Below are 27,107 nucleotides of genomic sequence, written 5' to 3' on the forward strand. Positions count from 1 at the left end.
CTCACATCATGAAAGATTTTGATTACTACCTCATGTCCATGTGTTTATTCTGCAACATAAGCTTGAGATGAACATTTACCGCACTCTGTGAATCCCAATCATTGTGCATGAATTAAATCTATTTTTTAATTCAATCCAAGCATGTAGGGTGGGACCTCAAGGGGATCAGGGAGTAATGGGTGAGGTTTGGAGGGCAGATGGCCAGCATGGTGGGCACACCTGATGCTACCACCACTGATGGCGTGTTAGACTACATGAAAGACTGACGGGCCCAGAACAAAAATTAACGCCACTGCTCCTGGTGCTGGCAAGGCACAGGGTGACAACGAAATGGAGTCGCTGGCCACTGCCAACACTATCAGAATGGATTTGTGATGCAACGTTTTGCACTGAACCACCATTGACATTTTGGGATTTGATGATGACTCCAAACAGGTCATGAGATATTTGGGAGCCAGTGAATCTCTACCTTCTGTACCAAGCATCTGAGGAGGTCCAATATGCGGCAGTGGGACTGAGAACCGAATAGCAGAGGTGTGCGGGAATGCGGGGCTGGCTACAGTCAATACAATGATGTGCTTGGGTGGGGGTAGGGGTTGGGGCGGATCAAGGGCATAGCGAGCACAAACCCTGTGTGTCTAGTCTGGAAAGGTGATGGGTGATGTGTACTTTTCTGGTTGTTAATGGTATATTAAAAATCAATATCAACTTTATAATAGAACGTGCACACATAGCACTGGGCGTGAGGCCCTCTACAGGGGCTCCCGGAGATCCGTGATCACAAAATATCCGAACTCCCAAGACCACAACATGATCCTGAGAGCGGTGAGGGGGACCCGCCACTATAACTCAAAAATCATTGTGTTTTCGGACTACATGCGGGAGGTCCAGAGGCAACAGCGTACCTGTGACTCCGTGGCAGGCACCTCAACTTCAGCGTATGCTCATATTCCCGGCAAAACTTAAAGTCCTGTATTAGGGGGAAGTCCCTTTCCTTCCACTTACCGAGGCGTGGACATTGCTTGAAGAACGCCCCTGGCTGACCGAGCAGGGTGGTAGACGGACTTGCCCAAGATCACACAGCAGCCATGCAGCATGGCTGAAGGAGACAATGCGAATCTGGAGGAGAGGCCCCAGTTCAAAGCAAGGGGCAGGAAGAGTTGCCCATGGAACAGCAGTGCACCTCCTCGGACTCAGAGAGGGACCGGCCGTTGACCTCCCCTGGCTTCTCGGGAGAGGAACGAATGACCGGTCAAAGGAACCACACCCCCTTGTGGTAGCAATTCCGAACCTAGAAAATAAGCATGAGAGACATCAGCTCAGAAAGGCCGATCACCACATGGATACTGAGGGTAGTTTAACTTAGATGAAATCATAGGCAGGGACTGGTGAGAGGCAGAGATTGCCACCCCATGCCCTGCAACAACCACTTGGTGGAAATTAGCGTGAAATTAACATCCCATAGGGCACTGCACACAGGGGCAGATTGTTCAGGTTAACTTGAGAACCTTCGGGGTTAAACTTGATGAGGGGTGCAGGGCTACAGAACTCTCATTCTCCTGATGAGTAGTTTAAGTTTAGGCATGTGGTCTTACAGTCGCAGGGGCCATTGGTGAGTGGGGCGGTGGATAAATGGGTTTGGGTTCACTGGTTACAACTTTTCGCAGGTGAGGGACACAGACACCACAGCCGGCATTCGGAGCTAGACGAGGACACCAGATCACATCAAGATGCACCACACAGACATGGCACAGGCTAGACCCTTAGGTAACATGGAAAATATGGTCTAGACATGGAATGTAGATGGGTTGCGCAACAAAGTGAAGTGGGACCAGGAAGTGGCCTTGGGACATCACAAACATACCAAACTTTACTTCAAGGAAAACGAGGGCCCAATTGAATCCTGGTGGAATTCTACAAGCGCTATGCGGGAATACTAGCATCTACCACATCTAGTGAACTTACTCAGAGAGACTCCATATTGGTGATCTCTAAAGCAATGTAGACCGAGGGAGCACTGCAAGTCGTACTGCTTGATCTCCCTACTTAATATCGAAGTATCGAAGTTAGGATTTTTGACACAATACTAACCACATGGCTTGTGCAAGTAATAACCCCTCTGATACACAGTGAGCAGTCGCCATTTACACCTGACAGATCAACACGGTATAATCTGCGACGGACCCACAACTGGCTGACTGAGGTGTGAGATGGACCAGCCGTGCACGTTTTCCTCGCATTCAATGCAGAGAAGGCGTTCGAAGCGGTGCACTGGACCCATTCTGGAGCAAATGTTGCTGAAGTATGGGTTCAGACCTCAGTGCAGGTAAGTTAGTATAATATCAACCCAGGGGACGGATGGACTTGTCCCTCCTCATGCGAAGCCTAGCAGTGGGGGCAGGTGGCTTGAAGTATGTGGGGATCTTCATGACACCGAAGAGAGAGTTTTGTCTTCACAAAAACCTGGGTAGGGTTTTGCAAAACATTCAGGAGGATGCTGAGAGGTGGAGAGGACTGCCCGCACCTTTCTGGGGTGGCCGGCCATCTTTAAAATGATTACGCTCCCTAAGCTGTTATACGTTTTGCAGAACACCTACTACCGTGCTCCACAGGAGATGTATACCAGACTGGAGGGGGACTAGAGGTCCCTGCTCTAGAATGGGGGACACCCCAGAATTGCAATCAAAACATTATGGTGCAATCCATATAATGGGGATTAGCTCTCCACAATACAGAAGCATACTACTGGGCGGCACACTTAACATAAATGACTGGATATTTACCCCTCAGGGGTACTAGACTATCAGACTGGATTGGGGAAAGCTAGGGTCGCGATCATACATGCTCAATCTTTACTGGGGAAAGGAACCCAACAGTTGCTCCCAGCAACACAGGTAGCCCTAGTGGCATGGGGAAAAGCCATCAGATGTATGGGGAGGGCCCGCAAAATGACAAGGGACATGCCCCTAGGGGAGGGCATACGGCTTAGAAAGTTGGGGCAGCTGTGGGGGTTCAGGTCGTGGGACCTTATCGGAATCTATAAAGTGGGGGACCTGCTGGAAAATGGGGATATTATGCCATTGTCCTCGCTACAGCGAGACTAGAACATACACTGTAATCAATTTTGAAGTATGCACCACTGCGACACGCTGGGCAGGGTGAGGGGCCCAATAGGATAGGAGATCCATGAATATGTGCACCTAGGACAGCTGCTAATGGCAGAACTAGGGAGCAGTGCAATCTCACCCGTGTAGAGGACTCTGGAAAAATAATATTCTAGATATCCTAGGTAGGCAGAGAGAGAGACTGGAGCGGGATGTAGGGGAAATTAAAGATATAACCTGGGAGGCGGCACTGATGCTCCAGAGGGAGGTGGCGATAAAATCACAACTGCGGTTGATCTATTTAAGATACTGCACAGGGTATACTATGTTAAAGAATACACAACATGGGGAGGGTTGCATCCTTAACATGTATGTGCTGCCACTGAGACAACAGGACCGTCAGACCTTCATGCACTCGATCTGGGGTTGCCTGCTAATTTAAGCGTACTGGGATGCGAGTATTGGGAACTCAACGTCATCCTGGAAGTCACCATCGCACACAAACCAAAATATGTTCTTCTGGGGATATCCCGTGACATGGATATTACACAAGCCAAGCTACTGTTTGGGGGCTTGGGTCTGGTGGTGGCCAAGAGGGACGTGGCCTGGTACTGGGGGCAAGGGAAACCCCAACTATACACAAATTGAGACGTGGCATGGAAATATAAATGGTGGCAAAGAAGAAAACAAGTTACTTACCTGTAACTTTGGTTCCCCAGTATTGGTAACTTTCATAGATTCTCATGCTTTGTATCATTCCCCGTCGTCGAAATGGGAGCCTCTGTAAATAAAAAAAATATCATAACCATAGAAACAAAAGAGAAAATAGGCTTAGGCCTCATCTCATTTTGTAGCATATCACCCTCTTTGTGTAAAAGAGCCCAAACTTTTGCCAGGACCAATCAGCACAGCCTCACCCTCTGGAACCTTCCTGAGAGAGCTCAGAGCCTCAGATTTTCGTAGCCGTTGTGCAAACAGCCACTACCTCAGTAAACAGGCAGAGCTTTCCCAGGGGAGGTGGGTGGGCGCATGAGAATCTATGAAAGTTACCAATACTGGGGAACCAAAGTTACAGGTAAGTAACTTGTTTTCTTACCCCAGTATTGGAACTTTCATAGATTCTCATGCTTTGTATCAGAATAGCTAGCAGTAAATCACAAAAGCACATTTTGGTAGACACTTGGTCTTACATAACCATCTCAATTTACAGTAAAAACTAGTACATGGTAATCAAGAAAAAACAATCATCACTGAACCAAATGTGCTTACCAGGATGGAGAGATTGTAGGGAAAGCTCACCTCTCAATGAAAAAGATTCCTGAGGACTGCTTGACCAACAGCAGCGTCATCTCGTCCCACCGACTCCAGGCAGTAGTGTTTCGTGAAGGTGTGTACACTGCTCAACGTTGCTGCCCTGCAAATGTCTTTGATAGCAACTCCAGCAAAAAGAGCCACTGAAGACGCCATCGCTCTTGTAGAATGAGCATGGGACCTTCTGTCCAAAGGTTTGCCCGCAGCCTGATGACAGAATTGAATTGCACTGGAGATCCAGCGGGAAATGCCACTCTTAGCGAGAGGCAATCCCTTCCGTGGTGCACTGTAGGAAACAAATAACTGTGTAGACTTCCTGAAAGATTGTGTGCGCTCGAGATAGAATTTCAGACATCTCTGGACATCCAAAGAATGCAATGTTCGTTCCGCCTGGGTAGAAGGACGTGGAAAAAAAGAATTCAAAATCAAGGGTTCATTCAGATGAAAATCCGAAGGCACCTTCGGGATGAATTTTGGGTTTCTTCTCAATATTAGCACATCCTTTTTGAACTGAAGAAATGGCTCCACTATGGACAGAGCCTGGAGTTCACTAACCCTCCTAGCCGATGTCAACGCTAAGAGGAGGGCTAGCTTCTAAGAGAGGAACTTCAAGTCCGCCCTGTGAATTGGCTCAAAGGGAGCTTTCATGAGCTGAGCCAGTACTAGGTTGAGTTGCGATCGGTGGAGGTGCTCGGACCGGAGGATACATCCGAAACAACCCTTTAAGGAACTGTTTTACAATCCTCACGGACCATAGAGATGGCCCCGATGCCTTTCGTCGAAAACGCGATATGGCAGCCAGATGTACCTTGACAGAAGAGTGCGCCAGACCTGATTTAGCCAGCGACAGGATGTAAGGTAAAACCTGATGTGGCAGGGATTTATAAGGATGGAGTTTATTCCTCTGGCACCACAGACAAAACCTCTTCCATTTTGCCCTGTATGTCTTATTAGTGCTTGGCGCCCGTACCTGAGACAAAACATCCCTGCACTCCCTGGAGAGATTCAGATGACGGAATTCTCTGTATTCAGGAGCCACGCTGTCAAGTGTAGTGACTTCGGATCCGGATGGAGCACCTGTCCCTGATCCCGCGACAACAGAGATGGAATCAGCGGCAAGCAAATTGGGCGACCCTGGGAGAGAAGCAGGAGTTCCGTGAACCAGAACTGCCGGGCCCACGCTGGAGCAATGATAATCATCTTGCACGGTTCCGCCTTGACCTTCCTGAGAACTCGAGGAATGAGGGGAATGGGAGGAAAAGCGTAGCAAAATGCGCCGAACCAAGCAATCGAAAGGGCATTCCCCAGAGATCCTCTATGGGGAACCTTGCTTGCATAAAACCGACATTTGGCGTTCTCCGGGGACGCAAAGAGGTCTATGGTCGGAGTACCCCATACCTCGAACACTCCCTCCAGAGTGGCTTGGTCTAATTCCCACTCGTGAGTCACTTCCGTCTGACGACTCAGAGCATCCGCCGTGATGTTGAGGCATCCTGCTAGGTGCTCGGCTTGTAGGTTGATCTTGTGAGAAATTGCAAAATCCCAGATCGTCTGAGCTTCCTTGGACAGAGTTCGCGATCTTGTTCCCCCTTGCTTGTTGATGTAGTGCATGGCCGTCGTATTGTCCGTCCGGACCAGCACTGCACGATTCTGAATTCTGGGAAGGAACGCCAGCAAGGCTAAGCGAATGGCATCAGCTCCAAGAGGTTGATTGTTTGTCTAACTCCTCCTGCAGAGGACGCATATGAAGCCTGCAATGCGGTATTAATGGTATGCAGGATGATATCGATCCGAGTAAGGACTTGTACCGGCGAACCGACAAATATTTCCTCTGCAGCACTTGACGAGCGGAGGTGATCAGCTTGCGTTGACGCTCCTCCGACGGACGAGCGGTGCACAGTGTCGTGTCCAGAATAGCTCCAAGGAACCTTTGCGACCTGGAGGGTATCAGCACCGACTTGGACCTGTTGAGCTGAAGACCCAAGTGGGCGAACAACTGAATGCAAGTTGAAACGGCTTGAGAAGTTGCCTTGAGCGATGGAGCCTTGACGAGCCAGTCGTCCAAGTATGGGAACACTTCTAGGGATTGCTTTCTGAGAAAAGCAGCGACTGGTGCCAGCATCTTCGAGAATATCCGAGGTGCAGACCGAAGGCCAAACGGAAGCACTTTGAACTGGAAATGGCTCTTGCCTACTGTGAAGCGTAGATATTGCCTGTGAGCTGGGTGGATTGGAACGTGGAAGTACGCATCCTCTAAATCCAGGGACGCCAAAAAAAAAAATCGCACGGATTCAGTAGACTGAGAATATCCTGGAGAGTGACCATCCTGAAGGAGAGCTTGATGAGATAGGTGTTGAGCTCCTTTAGGTCTAGTATAGGACGCCACGTATCTGCCGTCTTCCGAACCAGGAAGAACCTGGTATAGAAACCCATGCCCCTCTGTGAAAGAGGCACCGGTTCTATTGCCCCCTTGATGAATAGTTGGTGGGCTTCAAGATGTAACAGTCGGAGATGTTTTGAGGGACGGGCGTCCGGAGCTCTCGTTGGAGGAAGACCCAGCTGTCCAGACAATAGGAGATCCTGCCCCCAACCGGTGTCTTTGGTAGGGGAGGAACAGTAGTCAGAACCAGGAGGCCGCTATTGCCTCTTGGCATTGCCTCGTCCCTGACGATTCGGACGTCCTCTCTGGGACTAACGAGAGAAAGACGCCGATTGACCTTGGCGTTGGTTCGAGTACTGACCCTTGTATGATTGTCCTGACTGCGTTGAATACTGACGCTGGTTGCCTCTGTAAGAAGTGAACCCTCTTCCACGAGCTCCTCTGAATGGAACCTTCCGATAATTTAAGGATCCCAAGGACTTTGCTGTGTCCGTGTCCTTCTTGATGCTCTGCAGGGCCTCATCGACATGCTTGCCAAAAAGCATTTCCCCGTCAAATGAAAGGTCCAGGATCTTATTTTGGACCTCCTGACGGAACCAGGTTGCCCTTAACCAGCCTTGACGGCGCAAGACCGCTGACCCTGCCAAAGCCCTGAAAGCGGTAGAGGCTATGTCCATAGCACAGTCAATGATCTCAGAGGAACATCTCTCTCCTTCCATGAGGACTTGCTTGGCCTCCTCCTGATTAGAGTCTGGTAGTAGATCAATAAACGGCTCCATGTCGCACCACATTTGGCGGTCGTACCTGCCTAGAATGGCTAATGAATTTGCTGCCTGAACCAACAAACTGGCCATGGTGGAAAATCTCTTCCCTACATTGTCCAGCCGCCTGCCATCCTTATCCGGAGGCGTAGTCAAAGGTGTTGAAGGATTCTTGGACTTGCTCTGTGCGGCCTGAGATATCACAGAGTCAGGCTTTGGTTGTCCAAGAAGACATGCAGGACTGCCCTCAGGGGCCTTGTATTTCTTCTCCAGCCGGGGAAGAACCGGGATGACAGTGGCCGGGTTCTGCATAATCTTGATTCCCTCATCCCACACATGCTCAATGATGGGAATCGACCTGACGGACTTTTTGTATTGTGCCTTAAAATCATATAGAAAACAGTCCGACTGTTCAACTGTGAGAGGCAGACCAAATTTATTGGATGCACGCTCCATAAGATTATGGAACCCCCCAATATCTGCCGGAGGCGACACGTTCGTGTCCCGCCCTGTAGCATCCGGATCTTGCATTCCAGTATCATCAAGATCCACATCCGGATCCCCTGGATCAGTTAGTGGGACCACGTGCACCTCATCCTCTTCATCTGTATCAACATCCTGTGTATCTTCATTGGCAGGTTCCGGATACGAAGTCTGAGGAACCACTACTGGTACCACCACTGGTGAGGTACGTGGTATATTTTTAGGGGGAGGTGGCAAGTCCACTGACGGCCCTCGCGGAACCACTGATGTAGATGGATGCACTGGTTGAACGTCCTGCAACATCATCTGCAAGTCCGTAACCAGAGCAACTGGCATAGCTATCATGTCCTGTCTCAAAGTGCGAGGACGTACTTCCTGCTGAACATATTGTTGTTCCTCCTGCTCATCTTGTTCATAATAATCCTCAGTATTAATCTCGTGCTGCTTTACATGCAGATCTGAGGGACCGTAGGCATCCCCATACTGCTCAACCTCATCCTCCTCCTCCGACTCATCTAGCAGCATAGATGGTGGTAAAGGCGTAACCCGCCTAGGTGATGTCATCTCAGGTGTAATTTTCAACCTCTGTATTGAAAAAACAGAAATTTGACCCGTCGACGGTCCCGTCGACGGAGTCGTCGTCGAAGGAATCCCAAGCTTCGACGAAATAGACGATGAAATCGTCGACGGCACAGTAGTCTTCGTCGACGGAGTGTGAATCGTCGTGGTCAATAAGGTCGTCGACGATGCTTGAATCGTCGTCGACGGTAGGATCGTCGACGGAGCCTTTTTCTTCGTCGATGGCAAGCTCGTCGACGGAGCTTTCTTCATCGTCGACGGGACAACTGTCGATGGTCTCGTCGACGAGCTCGTCGTCATCAGCATCGACGACGACGTCGCCGTCGTTGTCATCGTCGTCTTGGTCTTCGTCGTCGAAACTGCCGTCGACAGGAGCTTCATGGAAACCGTCGTTGACAACGAGAATGAAGCTATCGTAGACGATGAAACAGGAGCAGACATAGTCGACGGTCCCGTCGACGAAACCAAGGAAACAGTTTTTACAGTGGAAATCGTCGACGACGTACCTGCTTTAATCACCGTCGACGGACGCTGTTTCTTCACAGGAGCCATCTGTGGATTTCCTGCAGAGTGTTTCTTAGCAGGCTTTTCCTTCTGGGACGGAGGAGAAGATATAGAAACCTCCTTTTTGTCCCTAGAGGCTGTGTCCACACCAGCAGCCTGTCCCTGCCTCTCCTTTTCACTTTCGTGAGGAGATTTCATGGGACCAGCCTCCTCAGACCTATCAGAGATCCCGTGAGGGGCTTTGACAGGGGGTTCTGCAGAGATGGAGGGAGATGACCTACCCCTCTTCTTTGATCTCCTGGAGGAAGTGCCAGAAATCGAATCTTCCTCATCTGAAGAAAGAACCTCCTTCCTGGTCTTCAGCTTTTGCAGCCATGTCAGCAGTCGACCCTCTCTGTCCCGCAAAGTCTTAGTAGATAGAGTCCGACAAATCTTGCAGTCTGTGGCCTTGTGTTCAGGGTATAAGCAGTAAATACAACTCTCATGCTTATCCTCAATGAAAAGTCTCTTCTTTCCACAAGAAGCACAGGGCCTGAATAAGGCTTTCTTTTCCTTATCTGACATAATGTCACTATAGATGTTAAAATGTAAATATCTGAAATAAAAGTTGAGAAAACTGAGCAGAGCTCAGTGGAGACTCCCTAGCACAACGTGCGGTAGAAAAATCTGAGGCTCTGAGCTCTCTCAGGAAGGTTCCAGAGGGTGAGGCTGTGCTGATTATTCCTGGCAAAAGTTTGGGCTCTTTTACACAAAGAGGGTGATATGCTACAAAATGAGATGAGGCCTAAGCCTATTTTCTCTTTTGTTTCTATGGTTATGATATTTTTTATTTACCGAGGCTCCCATTCCGACGACGGGGAATGATACAAAGCATGAGAATCTATGAAAGTTCCAATACTGGGGTAAAGTCACATACACCAGTAGGAGTTGGTCCCAAAAATTCTTTAAAGTGTGGGGCGTCTGGCTCAAATACAATTTACTGCGATCTCCTGAGTAAGGGACCAGGCTGAATCCAAACCCATGTACCAATAAGGAACAAATAATTTCAGACTTCTTGTATATTAGAATATTGGCAGAGTGTCTGTCCGTAACTGAGTCGGTACCAATGTGGGTGCCTGTTTGGCACCTTTTTTCAGTTTTTTGTTTTGTTTGCTCGCAAAATTAAAGCAATATTTAATAAAAACAAGTTCAACAGGACAGAGGTCAAATGTCAGGCTCTGTTTTCCAAGGTAGCTTCGTGTTTACTTTTCTTTTGCTGACTTCATAATGAGAGAATTGACAATCTTGATGGATACTCGGGTGGGAATGAAAAGGTTGTTTTCTAGCACACAACAAAAGTTAAATGTTGGTAAATGAACTGTGTAAATATTTCAGAATATATCCGAATTAGGAAGGCAAAATGAAGCACATCTTTTTTGTACTTAGGAAGTGGGGTTCTCGTTTGTGCGCTGTATATTTTTATCAGTAAAACTGTATGTGCAAATGTATTTTGAACTGAAAATGTGTTGTCTGTAATGCAGGGCGCTACCACACCAGGCATACTCCACTCTACGCAATTCCCTCTGCTCCACTCTATGCCACTCCACTAACTTTTAAGCCATGATGAACAGAAGCCACGTTGGTGTACACCATGGCTAAAACACATTGGCAAAGCAAATAGCTCTTGCATAGGTGCGACCTATTGGCTTTGCCAATGTTTGTTAGGTATGGACTTCACTACAGCTTTAGCTGTCTTGCCAGACTATTGTTTTTGAAAACATCATACATAATCATATATATATATTAAACCACGTTCAGTTCATGTTCCAATCATGCCTAGAGATGCCATAGATGTTTACCACGAGCAGATCATAATGGGACTTAAAGATTTGAACACTAAAGTTAAAAAAATGCACAAAGATACCCATAGGACGAAAAAGAATAAACAGAGAATTCAATATCAACAACTAATGAAAAAATTGTCAAGTAATAATGACATCATCATTAGAAATGCCGACAAGGGCGGAAACTTAGTATTTTGGGCGAAAGAAGATTACAATAAGGAAGCATTAAGTCAACTCACAGACCAACAATGTTATCGTAGAAGTGAACAACTAATGCTAAAAGCAACATACGATAGCTATTACAGAAAACTGATGGCCTGGAGAAGTTTGGGGCGAATATATAAGGATGAATATGTTTTTTTAAGGAACAACACACCTACCACCCCAGTAATCTACTTCATACCCAAATTAAACAAAAATTCTATCAATCCGCCCGGACGCCCAATTATCTCTGTTATCAACAGCCTGACAGAAAGTACGTCACAGTACATAGATTAGTTCCTTCAGGAATACGTCCAAGCTCTGCCCTCATATTTGAGAGACACTGGCGATTTCCTAACAAAGATACAGAATTTCCAGTGGCAACAGGGTTACTTATTGATAACCATGGACATCTCCGCTCTATATACGAGCATCAATCACAAGGATGGTCTGCGAGCAATAAAACACTACCTCGGAAAAAGATGCCATGTATGAACCACATAACCGGATGCTCATCGACATGATTGACAACCATAACAATTTATTCTGGTTTCAGAACACAGTCTACCAACAGATGCGGGGCGTAGCTATGGGGGCCAGTTTCTCCCCCAGCTATGCCTGACTCCATATGGGTTGGTGGGAGGAACTGGTCCTCCACAGAAACTTTGCTGACACCCTAAAACAAAAAGTAAAATGTTGGTGGGGATATATTGACGACTTGTTTTTAATATGGGATGGTTCTGAAACTGAGGCTAAAACATTTATTGATGAACTGAACGTTAATGATATTAATTTGAATTTTACATCTGACATCAGTGCTGACAAGGTGACATTTTTAGATGTAGAAATATACATTGATAAAGGGAAAATCGAAACCAAAATCCATAGGAAGCCCACAGCAGTAAACTTGGTGCTACATGCAACTAGCCAGCACCTGAAACACCTTATACAAAGTATCCCCTATGGGGAGATGATTCGACTAAAAAGAATATGTAGTACCAAGGCTGAACTAGTTAAGGCCCAACAGATTAGTCGATCTCGATTTCTCCAACGAGGGTACACTAAAAAATGTATAGATGCAGCAATTTTAAAAAGTGGGTTAGTAGATAGAAATACCCTTTTGAAAGTCAAAACCATAGAGGCACCCATGACATCATCCGAACTCAAATCAATATCTAATGATCAATTTCGGATGATAATCGGATACAGTAAGCAAAGCAGGGAAATCAACCGTATCATTCAGAAAAATTGGCCTTTGGTAAAGAATGATCCTATCCTAGGTCCTACATTACCAACTAGACTCTCCATTACTAACAGGAGAGCTCCCAGTATGCAAGACAAGTTGGTACAGAACATTCCGGTAGACAAACCAAAAAGCAATTGGTTAAGCCAAAGAAAGGGCTTTTTCAAATGCAGATTTTGTAAAGCGTGTCAATTTGGCACAAATACATTAACATACAAAACAGCATTTAGTGAACAGGAATATACCATCGACAAAGCCCTATCATGTAAAACTGAATTTGTTGTGTATGTTCTCTTGTGCCCCTGTGGACTTCGGTACGTGGGAAGCACCAAGCTACAGGGGCACAAGAGAATTTTACAACATATAAGATCTATAACCACTAAAGACCCTGTATATCCGGTGGCTCGGCATTTTATGGAATACCATCAATAAGATCCTAAACATCTTAAATATGTTATCATAGATTGTATTACATTTAGCAGACGTGGCGATAACAGAGAAAAAATGTTAAGACAACTAGAAACCAGTTACATTTTAGAATTAGATTAAAAAAATCATAACGGCCTGAACGTCACAGAAGATCTGCATACATATCTGTAAAATGCCAATCAAACTGTGGTGCCTGACCTTCATAACCACTTCTGTCTGTCCTCGCTCTTTCCATTACCTTTTCACGATAGCCAATCTAATATTTAATTATAAAAAGAATTTTCCTTTTTGATACAAAACTAGCAGCATATCTGAGCTATAAATTATTACTGAGCAGCCACAAAGAACCTCACATCACATAGAAGTTGGTACAAGCTACAAGTGATATCCTATTTTTTTTTTTTTAAGACATTTTTTAGATACTTACAAGTATTGACAAAGGCTTTTGTCAATAAAGTTTATGGTGATTTGCACACATATTGCACAAAAATGCTTGTTTAGCTGCCCAATAGGTGGTCTAGATATATAATTGTAGAGTGTAAAGATAATTTGGCTAAGTAGGTTTCATGTCCGAACAGGGTACGGACATCACCGGTCTAAGTTGTGTGATAACTAAGAGTCATATATTGAGAAAATGGGATCAATTAGGTATTTACACCATGATTGTTTTTAACATTCTTTCTCGTCTCTTTTTATAGATTTTATAAATACTAGAATTTGTAATTTTATGAAACATGTGTTATCTATATATGCATTGTTGTATTTATATATATATATATTCACTGAAAGAACCATAGGTTTCACACATGTTATAGTTAGCGGAAATTTTACTGATAAAAAACCAGTGAAATTGCCCCGTTATAGTTAGTGCTGGCAACTATAACTCACGCGACCGCAATCCTCTGCTGATGCTAATACTGTCTTTAGACACTTATTTGCCCATGTCTTCTTCCATACATTTTTAGCTATACATATATTACAAATATTTTTTTTTCATAAAGACACATATGTCATCAGCAGAAGATTGCGGTCGCGTGAGTTATAGTTGCCAGCACTAACTATAACGGGGCAATTTCACTGGTTTTTTATCAGTAAAATTTCCGCTAACTATAACATGTGTGAAACGTTTGGTTTTTTCAGTGAATTTGCAAGGTTTTTTAAATGCTAATTCCTAACTATAACGTGTGTGAAACCTATGGTTTTTTCAGTGAATTTGTACGGTTTTTTAAATGCTAAGTTACTTTACGCCATTCGAGGCGTGCGCGCCCACTTAACGCAGTTCGTTCCGTGCACGGTTTTTATCAACTTTAATAAGCCCTGTACATTTGGTGGCCTTCGGCCACCAAAAGCACAGGGGGTGGGGTCAATGTGGATAGTGTTTTTTTTATTTCGATTTTATAATTTCATGTTGCCAAAATTTAGTTTTTTTTACCTATTAATAAGCCCTGTACATTTGGTGGCCTACGGCCACCAAAAGCACAGGGGGTGGGGTAAGTGTGGATAGTGTTTTTTTTATGTTTTTTTTTTACCGTACGCTTACGGTAAGCGTACGGTAAGCGTACTCGGCGAAATTTCCGAAAAAAAAATAAAACCGTTTTTGCTCTTGGGGGATGTTTGGGGACTCCCTCAACATGACTATGTGGGAGGGAGTTGTCAAAACAGCCCCGTAACATGTTTTTGGCCATCTTGTTTGATAAACAACACTCAGTGCGAGAGACAAAATGGCGGCCGCCGCTTCCTGGTTTCGGCCGATTCGAATGTTTACTAAGATCTAAGAGCCAATCAGAATCGCGCTCGCGCACGCCACCGTACGCTTACGGTAAGCGTACGGTAAGCGTACGGTAAGCGTACCGTAAGCGGGCTCAGATATATATATTGATTTAAAGGCTATTTTCTCAGAATCTACTGAACAGATTTACACCAAACCTACAAAAGGCACTTCCTTGACCTAGGGACTACCTCTCTGCCAAATTTCTAGTAATTCTGTTCAGCCGTTCGGGCTGTAGCTCGTTCTAAAGGTCCTATGGAAAAATGCATGGGAAAAACGCGTTTTGGGACCCCCCTTTTATCTCAGCCCCCGCTTGACGAATCCCCCCGAGACTTTCAGGGTAGGAGCGGAGCGTAGCGCCCCACCTATTTTGAGAAATTCGCGAGGATTCATCGACCGGCGCCAAAGTTATTCAAAATAGAATGTTGAGGTTTTCCTATGGAAAAGGGGTCCTAACTATAACTACCTACTGGCGACCGCCAGTAGGTAATATATATATATATATTATATATATATATATATATTATATATATATATTATATATATATATATATATATATATATATATATATATATATATATATATATATATATATATATATATATATATATTTATATATATATAATTTATATATTTATATAAATGAACCTACCATTTGCACTACTTTGCACAACTAAATGGAGATGAACATATGCCAAATTCATCTACACCTTTAATATTGTGAATGAAATTGAAGGTGGAATTAATGTAATGGTATTTATACCGACAAGTATCAAACTCTACATATGAGCAATCAAGCAATACAACTATTTTTGAGCACGGTCACTTTAATACTCACGAGGTGGAAAAAAGAAAGGAAAAAAACACAAACTAAAAAAAATGGTATCTAAACAGTCATGTGACTTCTAAGCGTATCATGTGCTCAAGGCTCTACGGAGTTGAAACGAGTTATGGCTGACTTACCTCAAGAAAATAAATTTGATTGAACGCACCGAGATGTGGTCCGTGCTCCTTTCTTCTACATATTGAAGTGCCAAGCAGCAGGGGAGTGTCTTTTGAGATATATATAGATATATATACACATTATATATACACAGCTTTTTGTCAGAGGGCTTCATCGATTTGTCTGTAAACTCGGCATTCAAATTTTGCTGCCACCCACTTGCAACATATCGAATGAGGCAATGGCTCAGTCAACTTTACCAATTGGCTCCCTTCAGTTTGGGTCACTGCACAAAGCTTGCGCACATTGGTCACATCCAACTAAAAATATTTTCTCTCTCTTTGATGACAAAGTTGGTTCAAACTTGCTTTATTTTTTATATTAACTTTAAATATTGGCTATTTATTTTGCCGGCACTATGAGTGCACAGTTTGATGGAGATTTGTTTTCGTTCTCCTTTTAAAGATGCTGTAATGTACTGTTTAGGTGACACTAACATTGTAGCCAAATACAATTTGAGAGCTTGGTTTGATAATTAATTTTGTCTCATTAACAAATAATAAAAAATACATGCCACAACTGAAAGATTAAAGTAAAAAGCATCTCTAATAAAGCGACTACCTCAGCAAACAATTTTTCATTCAGTCTTTTCCATTCAGTCTTTTTCATTGGCCATCCCATTCTCATTTACACCCTGAAGTCTTGAATGAGATTCACCAGCAATGTCCTTTACTGGTTCTCTTCTACCTTTCCAATTGACACCAGTTAATTCGCACATGGGCACCTACAGGTCTCAAAGGATCCCTATTACCTACAGCACAGCTTTCCAAACTTTTCATGTTGGTGACACACTTTTTAGAGATGCATCGTTTTGGGACACAGTAAGGCAGTGTAGCGAGCGAGCATAGCAAGTGAACCCAAACCACTTAAGGGGGGTTCGGGGGAGTGGGGTTCACCCACCGGAAGAACATTTTGAAATAAAAGTGGGCAAATGGTGCATTTTCAAGCAAATTTGAGACCATGAGGTTGAACACAGGCCCCTGCAGCGGATGCCTTCGTCCACTGAGCCACCAGACCCGGCATACACGCATATCCCTTCCCCTCCCCCTCACCCCGCCCTCACCCCCTCCCCCTTCCCCCTCTCTCTCTCCCTCCCTCTTTCCCTCCCTCTTTCCCTCTGTCTCCCTCCCTCTTGTCTCCGTCTCCCTCCCTCTCTTTCCCTCAGTCTCCCTCCCTCTCTTTCCCTCAGTCTCCCTCCCTCTTGTCTCCGTCTCCCTCCCTCTCTTTCCCTCAGTCTCCCTCCCTCTCTTTCCCTCAGTCTCCCTCCCTCTTGTCTCCGTCTCCCTCTCTTTCCCTCAGTCTCCCTCCCTCTTGTCTCCCTCCCTCCCTCTTGTCTCCCTCCCTCCCTCTTGTCTCCGTCTCCCTCCCTCTTGTCTCCCTCCCTCTTGTCTCCGTCTCCCTCCCTCTTCGTCTCCGTCTCCCTCCCTCTTCGTCTCCGTCTCCCTCTTCATCTCCCTCCCCGTCTCCCTCTCCGACTCCCTCCCTCCCTCCGGTCTCCCTCCCTCCCTCCGTCTCCCTCTGGTCTCCCTCCCTCTGGTCTCCCTCCCTCTGGTCTCCCTCCCTCTGGTCTCCCTCCCTCTGGTCTCCCTCCGGTCTCCCTCCCTCTGGTCTCCCTCCCTCCCTCTGTCTCCCTCCCTCCCTCTGTCTCCCTCCCTCCCTCCCTCTGTCTCCCTTCCTCTGTCTCCCTCCCTCTGTCTCCCTCCCTCTGTCTCCCTCCCTCTGTCTCCCTCCCTCTGTCTCCCTCCCTCTGTCTCCCTCCCTCTGTCTCCCTCCCTCTGTCTCCCTTCCCGTCTCCCTCCCCCTCCCTCTGTCTCCCTCCCTCTGGTCTCCCTCTGTCTCCCTCCCTCTGTCTCCCTCCCTCCCCGTCTCCCTCCCCCTGTCTCCCTCCCCCTGTCTCCCTCCCCCTGTCTCCCTCCCCCTGTCTCCCTCCCTCTCTGTCTCCCTCCCTCTCTGTCTCCCTCCCTCTCAGTCTCCCTCCCTCTCTCAGTCTTCCTCCCTCTCTCCGTCTTCCTCCCTCTCTCAGTCTTCCTCCCTCTCTCAGTCTTCCTCCCTCTCTCAGTCTTCCTCCCTCTCTCAGTCTTCCTCCCTCTCTCAGTCTTCCTCCCACTCCCTCTCTCTGTCTTCCTCCCTCTCCGTCTTCCTCCCTCTGTCTCCCTTCCTCCCTCTCTCAGTCTTCCTCCCTCTCTCAGTCTTCCTCCCTCTCTCCGTCTTCCTCCCTCTCTCCGTCTTCCTCCCTCTCTCAGTCTTCCTCCCTCTCTCAGTCTTCCTCCCTCTCTCAGTCTCCCTCCCTCTCAGTCTCCCTCCCTCTCTCAGTCTTCCTCCCTCTCTCCGTCTTCCTCCCTCTCTCAGTCTTCCTCCCTCTCTCAGTCTTCCTCCCTCTCTCAGTCTTCCTCCCTCTCTCAGTCTTCCTCCCTCTCTCAGTCTTCCTCCCACTCCCTCTCTCTGTCTTCCTCCCTCTCCGTCTTCCTCCCTCTGTCTCCCTTCCTCCCTCTCTCAGTCTTCCTCCCTCTCTCAGTCTTCCTCCCTCTCTCCGTCTTCCTCCCTCTCTCCGTCTTCCTCCCTCTCTCCGTCTTCCTCCCTCTCTCAGTCTTCCTCCCTCTCTCAGTCTTCCTCCCACTCCCTCTCTCTGTCTTCCTCCCTCTCTGTCTTCCTCCCTCTCTGTCTTCCTCCCTCTCTGTCTTCCTCCCTCTCTGTCTTCCTCCCTCTCTGTCTTCCTCCCTCTCTGTCTTCCTCCCTCTCCGTCTTCCTCTGTCTCCCTTCCTCCCTCTCTCCGTCTTCCTCCCTCTCTCAGTCTTCCTCCCTCTCTCAGTCTTCCTCCCTCTCTCAGTCTTCCTCCCTCTCTGTCTTCCTCCCTCTCTCAGTCTTCCTCCCTCTCTCAGTCTTCCTCCCACTCCCTCTCTCTGTCTTCCTCCCTCTCTGTCTTCCTCCCTCTCTGTCTTCCTCCCTCTCTGTCTTCCTCCCTCTCTGTCTTCCTCCCCTCTCTGTCTTCCTCCCCTCTCTGTCTTCCTCCCCTCTCTGTCTTCCTCCCCTCTCTGTCTTCCTCCCCTCTCTGTCTTCCTCCCCTCTCTGTCTTCCTCCCCTCTCTGTCTTCCTCCCCTCTCTGTCTTCCTCCCCTCTCTGTCTTCCTCCCCTCTCGGTCTTCCTCCCTCTCGGTCTTCCTCCCTCTCGGTCTTCCTCCCTCTCGGTCTTCCTCCCTCTCGGTCTTCCTCCCTCTCTGTCTTCCTCCCTCTCTGTCTTCCTCCCCTCTCTGTCTTCCTCCCTCTCGGTCTTCCTCCCTCTCGGTCTTCCTCCCTCTCGGTCTTCCTCCCTCTCGGTCTTCCTCCCTCTCGGTCTTCCTCCCTCTCTGTCTTCCTCCCTCTCTGTCTTCCTCCCTCTATCTCCCTCTGTCTGTCACCTCACCCCAGCTTCCCGGGCACACACACAGCTACACCCGAGTATCTCAGGTCTTTAAAAGACCGTTTACTGGGAGACGTTATGCAATAGATGAGGCATAGTGAGAACAAAGCTTTCAAAGGAATGCCTCTTAATTAGCAGCAGTTATGTGCTAAGTGCCCGTTAATACCAGTGTCATCCCGCGACACACCCACCATTTGCAGGCGACAGTACTGTGTCGGGACACACAGTTTGGAAAGCTCTGACGTACAGAGTTCCCAGGTCTCCATACTGTCTCCTGTCATCTGCAACCTCTACATGAAGCCGCTTAGTGCTCTACTCACAGAGAAGAGCAGCAAGATTCATCCATATGCTGAAGATACACAACTCTACTTGAAAGGCTCCTCTGCGTCAGACATCCGATGCTTCAAACACTGCCTGCACATTATCCAGTCTTGGATGTCCGAAGCCAACCCGAAACTCAGCACAACCAAGACAGAATTCCTGGTATTTCTCAATGAAAACAAGAACCAGTTCAAACTTGGCTAACTGACATGAACCTAGACGGCTTTGAACCTCAACATGCAAGCATGACAGCATGTAAGCAGTTCTCTGCTAAAGAAAGCGAAAACATTTATTCAAGAAACCAACTTCAGAACTACTCATGCCCCAAAACTCTAGTATCTGGATGGTGATAACACACCGTTTCATGCCCTTCCATCCTCTACACTGACACCCCTTAAGGGTAACCTACCAACCGCAGCATGTCCCATCTATGGCCTAAAGAAATATGATCACATTACACCTTCCCCCCCCCCCCCCCCACATCCTGATGGAACTCCATTGGTTCCCCCTTCAGCTCTGCACTATTTTCAAAACCAGCTGCATTATTCACAAACCGATAATAACCAGCACCACCCTTCACCCCCTCATCTTGCAAACAAGTTTTTTTCCCTGTTGGTTAGCTGCACACCCACAGACAGGACACCATCAGACTGCTGGCTAAGAAGTGGAAAATTGAAAACGAAGGCAAAAGGTATTTCTCCTCTATGCACCCAGGATCAGCAACAACTCTGTTGTATTAATCAAGAACCCGTCCCCCAGTACTGCGCCAATTTAGGAACGAGTACAAGTCTCTCCTCTTTAAGGAGCAGTACATCACAATGCATTACCTCTTCAGCAAACCAGCTACCTCTCCTGTCACTCATAGACTATATTCTTGCCATTGATTCTGTAAAACTCGCAGTTGCTTTCTTGATAGGTTAGTGCTATAAAAAGAACATACACATACATACACGTTCAGGTGGCATTATGGCATTTTGCCATTCACTTTGTGGTGCAAGCTTGCATTTAAATAACAAATTAGCACACAGCCATAGGCCAGAGTTATTGGCTTTGCCAATGCTTGTTAATGTGGGTGTTGTCCATGGGTGTCCTCCAAAGGTGTGCAGAAAAAAGTTACATGTGTGGGTGCACATCTGCAGACTATTCCACCTGATGGAAATTGTGCATGTGTACAAAATACACTTCCAGATTTCTGGAAATGGACAATTAGGATACATTTTCAAGAGCACAACTGGGATTAGTTTTGAATCCCATGAAAATTATAACTCTGTCCCAACTTTAGGAGTAATCCTATAGGAGCACATTTAAGACTTACCTACGTAATTCTTGCCCTTAAGGCATAAAACAAGGAAAAATAGACTAAGAAAAATAACAATCTTACTAAAGACTCATGAACTAATAGAGAAGTAGAAAAACAATAAAAACAGACAAGGTGTCAGAAAAGAAAAATTCTATAAAATCAAAATCCTGATTGTGCTGTACCTGTCCGCTCCAAGTCTCTCTTGATAGCTTCAAAATCATGCCAGTCTTTTTTACGTGGTAGTTTCCCATCAAAGAATACGTTTTTTCTCTGCCGCACTTGGAAATCCTGTAAAAGTAATGAAGATCAATTGCTGTTTTACCTCAAACATTGTCATAGCACAAATGCTGCCAACCTTGTCTGCAAAAAAGGAACTAAAAAAAGCATTACAAGTAGAAAGTACAAAATGATTATGAAAAATATGAGGTGGCCTCAATTTGATGGGTAAATGGAAAGCTTTCATTCTCTTATCACATTCTACTGATTCTACCCGCGCGGGTATGTTGCCCACAGGCCTAGCGAGTAGGATGACTATAAACTAGTCACACATCTCAAATCAGTAAAAAGTGGGTAACGCAATAAATTAAATATGCAGTGACTGAACGTAGTACGTTGGCAGAGCATTACTAGCCCGCTTTAAACAGGTCAGCAGCCGTTTAGTACCCCATGGACACCAGGTAGCCATAATATTCCTACTGTAGAGGCCAATAACATCACAAACCTTTCTTCTCACCCCTATAAGCGATAGACAGATTCACAGAAACAGGACCGGCAATTTTAACAGTGCTTTTTATGAAATAGATATTTATGAAACAGCTAGAGGCATCGCAGGTATAAAGGGTAACTTCGATTTCAAACGGGAGTAACCCACAAGTCTGAAAAAAATTAATAAAGGAGCAAAAGTTCTCAAAGAAAATAACTGACCCACAAGAGAACTAGGTCTCAGCTCAGTAGCAATGTATACAGAGATACCGTCCAAAAATACAAATTCCTGCCCTCGAGTCTGCCCACAGATTACACGGGAAATTGTAATGAGAGCTTGTAGGAGAGTAGGATCTGCCTCTTATGTTGTCCCCACTTTTTTTTCTAATGTTTACACTGGTTTCTGGCTATAGTCTGGCTGGGACCCTGCTAATCAGGCCCCAGCCTCTCTGTTCTCTCTAAACAACATGGAGCGCATATTAGGTGCACTAGTGATTGGATACTGTGGTGCCTTATGAGTCCCTAGTATATGGTACCGTAGGTACCAAGGGCATAGGTACTTCACAGGCCTACCAGGGGCTGAAGCATGTATTATGCCAGCCCTGGGAAGCAGACTAAATCTGACACCACAGGCCTGCTACTGCAGCCTGGGTGCGGTGGTGCTAGCACTCCTCACTGAGATATAGGTTTGCTATATCTCTCTTGCACACACATTTAAACCTATCAGTCACCACTAAGGCAGGCCCTATCAATCCTGAGGGCAGGGTGCTTGGTTTCCATGTGAGGGGGTGCCTCTGCCTGAGCTGGGCCCCTCTGCAGCTCTCAGAGTCCATTCTCTGGGGCTGTTTGTGAATGCGGTCAAGCCATATACTCTTCAGGGCATTATAACCTCGCGGTAAATGCTAACTTTGGAATGGCTGCATCAAAACATGTCGTGTTTGGTGTCAAACACTTTGGAATCATACCCCCACACCAGTAACTGGTGTGGGAGTATGATCCCACCCTTCTAGAGGGCTAGACATGTACCTACTGTGGAAACGCGGTAGAATCCTGAAGAGCCCTGGCATCACAAAATGGATGCCACCAGTCACAGACACTGGGCTGCCCTCCTGCCGATGACCGAAACGCGCAGTGGAGGAGGCCCAACAATATGTACCCTGTCACAGGGAGGTGTGACCACCTCCCAGACAGGGTTTAGTGTATTGGGGCTGGGTGGGTGCACTCCTAGAGAGCTTTGAAGTCCTGCATTGGGGGAGCAGTAGGCTCCTCTGTGCATACACCAGTTCAAACCGGCTCAGGGGCTACCTGCCCCTGCTCTGGCACGGAACTGGACAAAGGGAAGTGGGTGTAGCCACCCACTCCCCTGACCCTCCCTTAGGTGGGGTCATAGAGCTAGTCCCTCCCTTCCTTCTAGTATAAGTTAGGGAACACTTGCCACTGCAAACTAAATACCTCTGGACGACGCTCTGAAGACGAATCCCGGACCATCGACGTTCCACTGCCTTTGGAAGACGGAATAATCTCCCTTGGAGTGGGGGCGTGGCCTGGCGTTCGGCAAGATGGCCGCACAGTAGTGTTGCTCTGCCGGCCGCCGAAACTATCCTTTCACAATCCTGCTCCTACCGGGCTTTTTCTCGCTGATACCTGTGTGGCGACGATCGCTGACGCCGAGGGTGACCCGGCAGTGGGCTTACTGGCGTCGGGGCTCCTCTCGGATGTGGTGAGCGACTGGCGGAGTACTCTGGCTGCGACCGTATTGGCGGCCGCTATGTGGTGAAGACCCCCTGAGAGCTCCTGGCAGCAACCGCAGCGTCGGTGACAGCAATCTGGGAGCCTGAGGAGCCGTGAGGACATCAGCGGCTGAACAGTAAGGCGCGTGGTGGTCTGCAGGCGAGAGCCGACGACATGGAGGAAGCGGTGAGCACGGGCGGACGCTGGGACGCGGGCGGCGCTCTGGGCTATGCAAGCGGCCGTCGTCGGCCTTTGATCGCAAGGGCTGGGCTCTGCGTGCGGTGGGACCCACGCTACAGACTGCTGGGGCCAGAGTGGTATCGTGAGGCGGGAGCGGACCCCGAAGCTCCTCATACCTGAGAGTCCCCCTTAGACTCAGAGTGCTGGCTGGCCTTAATCCTGTCTATGGGTGGCGGAGGAGACTGTTTGTCATCGATGCCATTGGCTGTGTGAGTCACGCGCTGGAACACTTCCTGCGGGGGGGTTCTCTTGCCCCTTTTGTGCAATACCTGCGCCCAAGTGTTGGTTTCAGACTGAGGCATGGTGGGAGCACGGTCCCTATCTGCTGCGGAGGATTAGAGCAAGGGACACCGCATTCTCTCTATTGCAGGACATTGGAAATAGGGGGCACAGTGACATAGTTACTTGCCTTTGAGTTACGGGGGCGTTCCATTGTGTGGAGAGTGACAGCGGGGTGCAGGGCTGGCGCCGAAAACGCATTGGCATCAACTTTACGATACGTGGCCCTCCTTGGGTGTGGCACGTGTTCGGCTCCCTCTGCACCCGGCATAGGTGGTGGCGCTTCTCATCTGGGCAGGGCTCTGTCTCCTTAGTGCATCATGGGCAAACCTGATAGGACTCAATCTCGGCTAACCTTCGAGCTGCGTAAGGGTGGTAAATTTTCGCAGACTGCAGCCTCTGACTCGGAGTTGGAGTCGTCAGATCAGGCCCCCACAGCGCTGGAAAAGTCATTGTCTGCTATACAGGCCAGCCTTCAAGCCATTGACGGCAAGATTGAGGCCCTCAACGGCAGGATGGACCATTTCTCTGCGAAACTAGACTAACATGCGGCGCGGATTGGAGAGGCGGAGCAGCGCATATCAGATGCCGAACATGGCCTTCAACAACTTGCTGCGAAAAACTCAGACATCACGAAACTTCTGGCTGTCATAAAGGCGAAGAACAAGGACATCGAAGCGAGCTGCCGGCGCAATAACGTGCGTATTTTGGGCCTGCCGGAATCGACCAACGTGGGGCGCCTAGAGGACTATATGGAGACTCTCCTACGGGACATTTGTGGCGCTGACAGTTTCTCAGCAATGTTTGCAGTGGAACGCGCACATAGATCCCTGGCGGCGCGCCCGCCACCTGGAGGCCCCCCAAGACCAATCATCACCAGGTTATTGAATTGTAGGGATAGAGACACCGTGCTGTGCATCACCCGCCAGAAGGGCGCAATCACCTAAATGGGTTATCATTCTATCCGGATTTCACGGCTACAGTACAGGCGTCACGTAAAGAGTTTCAGGGCGTTAAGAAGCTGCTTATGAAAGACCAAGTTCCATACGCCATGCTTTATCCAGCGCGACTGCGCATTGGCGAGACTGATCACTCCAAGATCTTCACGAACCCGACGAGGGCAATGGAATACGCCAGATCCCTCTGCCGCCGACGGGGCTCTCCAGCTTCCACATCGGACATTGGCGACTGAGTTGTAAGGAGCCTGGGGTTTTGATTGCTATCTCCAAGGGCACATGTTTGCTTATTAACGTTCTATGTTGTATAACAGAGTTGAATAGCATGGCCGCGTTATGGCATGGGTGGACTGCACTGGGGCCACGTGGTGCTTCCGGGGGAAAAACCTCTGTCTCTGTTGTTTTATATCAAGTGTATGTGTTATTGTGCTGCACAGCTGGTTAGGAGTGAGTTGTTGCCTCATTCGCGGAGATGGGTGTGCTCCATATCTCCGGGGGGCTACGCCTCATGTGTCTCCTGTTTAAGATGTGGGTCGACGCGCCCGGTGTAGACCGGCGCGTATTCACCCGCAGGATCGGCGGGATAGCTATTGGGTGGGAGACCATCATATCTTCTCGGCGGCCCCCTCCCTACTCGATCGGGGAGTGGACTTTGCCACTTCGTCCCCCAATGGGTATACCCCACTTGATGCAGGTCATCATCTTGGTTCTGTTGGGAGGGGTTATAATGATGGGAATTGTCTTTGGCAAATTGGGGTTGCTAAAGTGGGTGGGGGGGTGAGGGGGGTGTTCTTTATTTTTTACGTTGTAGGTACAGTGGTCAGACTTTAAATCGCAGAAACCCTTTCTGCAAATGTTCAATGTTCTACGTGAATGGCCCGAATCTGCAGTCCTATGGGGAGGTGACCTAAATACCCATCTTAATCCACAAGTGGATAAGTCCAACCCTTCAGGTGCGCGCACGATTAAGGTTAGCCAGTGTATAAGGGATGCCATGGTGGAAATGGGGTTGATTGACGTTTGGCACTTACGTAACGAGGGGACATTGGAAGGCACACATGTCACACCTGCGTTTAATAGTTGGTCTAGACTAGACTATTGGCTGCTGAACAACGAGGCTACTAGGTGGGTGGAGGGGGTCCATATGATCCCACGTACATTATCTGACCATAATCCTGTTATCCTTACTATCTGCATTCCCATAAATCCACATCGCCCTTATACATGGCGGTTTAGGGCGGAAGCATTACTTGATCCGATATATAACGATGCCATCAGAACAGCTATTGTACAATACTTCCAAGTGAATGTGGGCTCAGTGGATAGTCAGGCTATTCTGTGGGAAGCATTTAAAGTGACTATAAGGGGGGGGCGTGCATAGGTACCACAGCGGGGATTCTAAAGGACATTAGGGGTCAGTTAACCAAAACGGAACGAGCTTTGGAGGTGCTTGAGAGCCAATATTCACAATCGCCATCCTCAGACACGCTGGCGCGCATACATGAAGCCCTAGCAGAATATAACAAACTAGCTGACACTGAGACACGATACATATGCAGAAAGCGTGTGGCCCGAGCGTATGGTGAAGGGGGGAGACCGGGCAGAAATCTGGATGAAAAGTTGCGTGCTAGGACAGACAGTCCCTTAATTGACCACATTATTGACATTCACGGCACGGCGCACTACACACCACATGCAATAATGGATCAATTTCAGCAGTTTTATTCATCTATGTATACCACACGCGGTGGGATGGATGCTGAAGCTATGGACGAATACCTAACAGATTGTGGAGAAGTGTGGCTCAATGATTAGAGATCGGTGATGGATTAAACCCAGATCAGTTGACTGGGGGTGAGTGCTTGCAATGTTCAACACTCCGTCCATCATTTCCTTTGGTTTCTGCTTTGTTCGCCATAAGTTGGCAGGGTATGCTCAGACGTGAGTCCCTTGCTCACTTTGAGACTGGATTCAAGCAAGCCTGGCTGAAGACGGCTGAAATGCCAGAAACCGGTCCTAGGAAGCTTGTTTCCGGTCCAGGGAAGACATGGCTTGGCAGTTCGGGCTGGACTGTTCCCATGAGGCACAGGGTCAGACTGATTTGCATATGGCCATGTCTGAACTGGGGTGGCAGAGTGGGCTAAAGAACGGAGATGGATTAAACCCAGATCAGTTGACTGGGGGTGAGTGCTTGCAATGTTCAACACTCCGTCCATCATTTCCTTTGGTTTCTTCTCAATGATTAGAGCGGCAGACCCTGATGCAGAGGTCTAGCCCGGGACCAGGGTTCAATTCCCCGCCTCGGCGGGTCTTGGGCTAAAAAATTCCACGGACCTGATAATTCTTACCTCGGTGCCTATTCCAATCATGGAGTCCCACTCTGCAACTCTGGGCAATAGCTTGCTTAATCTCCACAACGGCCCCCACAACACTAAGGAAGCCTGGCCTCCACCTTGGGGGTGCCCAGAAGTGGACGCCTCACAGGGAAAGGCAGGATGGGTTCCACAGCGGTATTCGTACAAGCGCCTTGAGACCCTTGCGGGTGAGTAGTGCGCTATACAAGTATCAAATTTTTAACAGATACGGCCTGTG

At 47.7% G+C, this 27,107-nt stretch overlaps 1 protein-coding gene across 2 annotated transcripts in view; it reads right to left on the reverse strand.

Annotated features, from left to right (window-relative positions):
- The window catches only part of GALNT10 (polypeptide N-acetylgalactosaminyltransferase 10), a 553,591-nt gene that overhangs the window by 315,353 nt on the left and 211,131 nt on the right, over nucleotides 1–27,107 (reverse strand). The window contains exon 2 of one of the 2 annotated variants that reach the window (XM_085617641.1): nucleotides 20,790–20,895. The exons of the other annotated variant lie outside the window; for it this stretch is intronic. Coding sequence (XP_085473767.1) covers nucleotides 20,790–20,895 — 106 coding nt within the window. The remainder of the gene's footprint in view (nucleotides 1–20,789; nucleotides 20,896–27,107) is intronic. 2 annotated transcript variants of the gene reach the window in all.

Source organism: Triturus cristatus, chromosome 7 (genome assembly GCF_964204655.1).
Source record: "Triturus cristatus chromosome 7, aTriCri1.1, whole genome shotgun sequence".
Lineage (NCBI taxonomy): Eukaryota > Metazoa > Chordata > Amphibia > Caudata > Salamandridae > Triturus > Triturus cristatus.